This window comes from Porites lutea, chromosome 9 (assembly GCF_958299795.1).
Source record: "Porites lutea chromosome 9, jaPorLute2.1, whole genome shotgun sequence".
Lineage (NCBI taxonomy): Eukaryota > Metazoa > Cnidaria > Anthozoa > Scleractinia > Poritidae > Porites > Porites lutea.
In genome coordinates, this window is record NC_133209.1 from 14,024,877 (window position 1) to 14,030,489 (window position 5,613).

A 5,613-nucleotide genomic window follows, 5' to 3' on the forward strand; every position below is an offset into this window, starting at 1 on the left:
AAAGTGCGATTAAGTGCCGTGTGCAAGCAGAGCTTTCTTTCCCACATGCCCCTTACCTTGTACAAGACGTTCGCATGACAGATATTCGCCTCGCTTCGCTTGTTTACTTACCTTGTTTACGTTAGCACGTATTGCGTGCCTATTGCACATTTGCGTCAAAACAAGCCGTTTCCATTACTCTATTTGGGCCACGCCCAAATAATAAGTAAATATTTCATCATTATCATAAATAAAGGTCAGAAAATAAAGGAAATTAGGAGCTGCACATTTGTCGACTTGTCAATGTTCCTTGCTTCAAGCTTTACTCTGCAATGAAAAGGGATAGTAAATTATTAACTAGTTATATAGTTATCACTAAGTGCCAACAAGCAAAGATTTCAGGAGCAGTGGCAGCCACAGACAGCTTTTCCGCTCTTATTGGGGCCCACCAACGTGACACAGCCGTAGGGTTAATGACCGGGTAGTGCCCGCGTCTCAAATCCCTTACTGCCGAGGTGAGGGCAAAGCAGTCTATCAAGCGCCAGCTCCACACAACACATGTGGGAGCTGTTGACTGGGAACCGCACAGAGATTCCACCACGAAATGCGTGGGGAAGGTGGATCACGAATTACCAGTAAATCAAAGCAAGGGGCACACACACCAACCCACGGCCTAACGTTACGCAAGCGCACAGACGTATCACGCGGACAGTGCCAGCCATGCACAGTGGTTTTGCCGTTGGTCAGTGACAGGGAAAAACCCTTTGTACAAGACTCTTTCCTGCAGAGGCGAGTCCTTTAAGAGCCAGGTCCACACAACACATGTGGGAGCTGTTGGCTGGGAACCGTACGGCAGCTCTCCCACGACATGCGCGGGGAAGGCGGATCATGAGTTTGGTGTATGTGTGCCCCTTGCTTTAATTTGTCTTTTGAAAATAGTGAACTAAACTATTCTACTACATAAAGAATTTGAAATCCCAACTTAACGCAGCAAATTTTTCGAGATATTGACGTTCGTGTTTTTGTTCGAAGTTGCGGACAAGTCATTTTGGGTAAAATTTAGTGGTCTTATAAGCAAACTTAAAATCCTCGAAAATCATATTAAAGTCTGCGAATATTCAACGTACAGACTTATATTATGTCTCTTTTTAAAGCTAAAAAAATTTATGGTTTTCCAATGAAGCCTTCCGAATTATTTTGCTTCAAAGACAGAAAAAAATTTCGCTACGTTATTATTTTTCTTAGCGGCATGCAATAAAAAATTCCAGCGGGCTAATGCGACAGATATCGCGTAGGATGAAAATGATCCACCCGACAATTGGTTGAAGACGGGATGAGCACAGGACTCACAAACACGCACACGGCTCGTGGATTCTCTGATCTGTATCACCTGTTCGCTCGAAAACAATGCATTCTCTGTCCTGCATTACGTCATGGTTGCCTTACATTGCTCTATGTTACATCGCTTCGAGATGTTTTCTGCCTCTGGAACAATCGCGCACGGCTCTATTGGCTGCTCGTTGGCAATTACTATTACTAAATAATTTTTTACTGAATTGAAGCCTCATGTTTAGCATTTCAAAATGACACTTTCAAGCAAGTTATAATTATTCAGGAACAATAAATTAATCGGAATTAAAATTTCAGATAGTCATACATAAAAATATGAAGGGAATATGACTTATTCTCCTTGCATTTTGATACAAACTCCAGTCTCATTTTAATTTGATTTTCTTTAGCCCCGCTTTTCCTTTCAAAACATTTAAGCTAAGCCCGGCTTTTCAGACAGTTGATTTGGAGTGTCGCGTTCCCAGTGTCGTAGACGCGTGGCGTTAGGCACTGGAGTTCGCCAGGTCAACCACAGTGAAGCACTAGGCGGTCAGCAAGATTCAATGACGTTTATTAAAATCAGGCTAGTCCGACTATTTACAGCACTTGCGGTGAAAACTAGAAAGAAACGTGCGATTTTTACGTCAGAAGAAAAGAAAACTAAGATAATGCTCCGTGCACGAAAAAAGAAAGAAAAACAAACTACCGAATTACAAGCGTGACTTACGTCTGATCTTGACTCCAGGGGTTAAAAGAACTCCAAATCTCCTACAGTTGTAATAACTCCGAAAGTTCTCCAAAAGCTCCTTACACTGTGATGGACTTCTTACAACTGAATAAACGTGCTTAGGAAAAGAATAATCTAACGCATGCCTTCTGACGTAAAGGGAATAAAACTGAATAAAGCTTTGTACGCCTAGCCAAAAAACGGATATACGATGATCATGCAATAAAATAATCAATGTTACAATCACGAAAGAAAAAACAGTCCTTGAATGTAACTAATCAAAATGTCATATCTCGCGGATAACGTGACACTCCTCGCCCAAGGATCTCTGATCCTTGCTCCTGTTTAATTATTTTCTGTGTTTAGGGAAACTACTCCGCTGGTGCGGGTACCAGAAGGACAAGCTCCTTAATTGGTCGCAGAAACGTCTTCTTTGCAGCGCCTCTCACTATCTCAACTTGGGCCTTTCTTACTCGTCCGTCATCACTCTCAATGGCTTCTGAAATTCTTCCGATGGGCCAGTCATTTCTGTAAGCTCCCTCCTCTTTTACAAGTACTATGTCCCCTGTGCGTAGATTTCTCTTCGGCTCCTCCCACTTGGTCCTGGTCTGCATGCTTTGAAGGTACTCGCGCCTCCATCGTATCCAGAATTGGTCCGCGAGGTACTGGACACGTCTCCAACGGCGTCGTGCGTAGACGTCAGGTGGAACAAAGTTGCCAGGTGGCGGGCCAAGTGGGCGTGTCTTCATAGTCAAAAGCATAGAGGGTGACAGCGGTTGAGGTTCATCTGCATCTGTTGGGATAGCAGATATAGGGCGGGCGTTGACTATCGCGGTCACCTCCGCCATAAGCGTTACGAGTAGTTCGTGTGTAAGTTGATGACTGCCAAGCTCCGCAAACATTGCTTCTAATACACGGCGAATGGTGCCTATCTGGCGCTCCCAAGCGCCACCAAAATGTGAGGCATGTGGTGGGTTGAAGATCCACTCGCACCCATGGTTGTTTACGTAGCCTTTCACTTGACGTTGGTCCATCTCTCTCAGGGCGTCTCCCAGCTCCGACTTTCCACCAATGAAATTGGTACCCCGATCGCACCTGAGAATGGAAACAGGACCGCGAAGTGCAAAGAATCTTCTCAGAGCGCAGATGAAGGAACTAGCATCCATGGACTCCAGTAGTTCGATGTGGATCGCTCTGCTACTTAGACAAGTGAACACTAGTCCCCAGCGTTTGGAGTTGGCTGCGCCTCCGCGTGTCTTCCTAGAACGTATCATCCAGGGGCCGAAAACGTCGAACCCAACGTTTGTGAAGGGAGGGGCTACTTCTGTTCTGTCTGCTGGTAGGTCGGCCATACGCTGTTGTATCACTGGTCCTCTCAATTTCTTGCATGTAACACACTTGTTTAACTCCCGTGCTACAGTATTGTGGCCTCCAATCAACCAGTACCCAGCTTGGCGGATGGCACCGTGCGTAATCTGACGACCTTGGTGGTGGACTTGTCTGTGGTAGTGACGTGTTATCAGATCAGCAACGTGGTTTTTCTTCGGTATCAGAACGGGGTGCTTTTCTCCAAACTCTAAAGTAGCGCGTCGAAGACGGCCGCCGACTCGTAGAACACCATTATTATCCACAAAGGGGTCTAAACGGTACAGCTTCGAACTCTTTGGAACAGTCTCCGGTTCGTTGCTCTCTGCAATCCTTCGGTCTGACTTCAATTCTTCTGAAAGGCTTTCACTTTGTACGGCGCGAATTATTACTGTCATGGCCTCCTGAAGTTCCTTTGCTGTTGGCTGCCGCATCAGTTTTGTGTTCTTGCTGCTTGATGTTTTCGACTCAATCTCTTCCCGACTCTTGTTCTTTCTCCGTTTGAACTCCTTGATAACTACTATCAAATTTGCGATTGCACGTTGCAAGGAACGAAGGCTCGAAAATCGTGAGAACCTGTCTGCTCCAAGACCATGGTGTTTGCTGGTTTGCGTTTTCAGGCTCACGGTGTTCTTTCGTACTTCCGGATCGTTCTCATTTAGTGGAATCTCGTCCTCTTCATCTTCTGCTGCTGTTCTGTTTGGGTCTCTTAAGAAGCTTGATCCGGTTAACCAATCCGATCCTTTGAGACTTTGCGCATTCAGGCAACGTGTACTCAGGTCTGCAGGGTTCTCGCTCGTATCGATATACTTCCACTGCTTGGGGCTGGAAATCTTCCGGATTGTTTGTACACGGTTAGCGACGTAAACATAGAACCTCCGGCTCTCGTTTTGGATGTAACCGAGGACGACCTTTGAGTCCGTGTAAAAGGTGATCTGGTTAATCTCCATGTCTATCTCCTTTACGATCTTGTTTACTGCTTGCGAGGCAAGGACAGCGGCACACAACTCTAGGCGGGGGATGCTTGTGGTCTGAGCAGGTGCTACCTTTGATTGACCGAAGAGCAAGGCCGTGCAGATTTCTCCTCTATCGTTAAAGAGTCTTAGGTAAATTGACGCTCCAATCGCGTCCTTGCTGGCGTCCGAAAAGGCGTGAATTTCTCTTCTTACGATTGTCCCGAAACCAGGTGGGTGGTAGCAGCGGGGTACTGAAACGTTCTCCAAATGAGGAAGCGAATTTCTCCAACGTTGCCACTGCGACAATAGCGTGTCTGGTAGAGGGTCGTCCCATCCTAATGCTTTTTCCTTATTGTTTTTCTTCCCCAAGAGTACTAGCTGCTGAAGCAATAACTTCCCTTCAAGTAGGACTGGCACTGCGAGGCCTAGTGGATCATAAATTGAATTCACGACCGATAGTACTCCTCTTCGCATGAATGGCTTTTCGGGAAGGCAGACCTTGAACGTGAAGGTGTCTTCCTCAAGGTTCCAGTAGACTCCTAGAGAGCGTTGCGCGGGAAGGCTATCGTGCCGAAGATCTAGATCTCGTACTCCCTTTCCTCTGTCTTCGGCTGGGAACGCCTCCATGACTTCAACTGAGTTGGATACGACCTTATGAAGCTTTAGGTTAGCGGTGGCTAACATTTCTTGAGTCGCGGTGACAAGATCGATTGCTTCTTTGGTAGTGGGCCGTGATGCCAAGCCGTCGTCAACGTAGAAGTTACGATGCACAAATTCGGTTGCATTTTCTCCAAACTCCTCCTCGCCGTCAGCTGCGGTCTTTCTTAAACCAAACGTAGCGACTGCTGGGCTTGGTCCATTTCCAAAGAGGTGAACATTCATTCGGTACTCTATTATCCGTTTGCCGGGTGTATTGTCTTCGTACCAGAGAAAACGAAGGAAGTCTCTGTGCTCTGGATCAACGTGAAAGGAATGGAACATCTGCTCTATGTCACACATGACAGCTGTTGTCTCCCTCCGAAAGCGAAATAGAACTCCTAACAGGCTGTTCATGAGATCTGGACCCGATAACAGCTCTCCGTTCAGCGACACACCCTCGTATTCGGCTGAAGAGTCAAAGACCACTCTGATTTGAGTTGGTTTCTTCGGGTGGTAAACTCCAAAGTGCGGAAGGTACCACACCCGACCGGACTGGGGCTTACTAACTTCTTCTATTGGTACCGGGGAGGCGTGGCCTTTTTCGATGATCTTCCCCAT

At 46.5% G+C, this 5,613-nt stretch overlaps 1 protein-coding gene across 1 annotated transcript; it reads right to left on the reverse strand.

Moving 5' to 3' along the window:
- Positions 1-2,406: 2,406 nt before the first annotated feature.
- Positions 2,407-5,613, reverse strand: LOC140948915 (uncharacterized). The gene has a single exon (XM_073398181.1). It carries the CDS (start codon positions 5,611-5,613, stop codon positions 2,407-2,409), a length of 3,207 nt encoding a protein of 1,068 aa, XP_073254282.1.

Excerpts from the sequence above, each read along its gene's own strand:
- LOC140948915 (XM_073398181.1), bottom strand. The coding sequence starts at position 5,613 with ATGGGGAAGATCATCGAAAAAGGCCACGCCTCCCCGGTACCAATAGAA.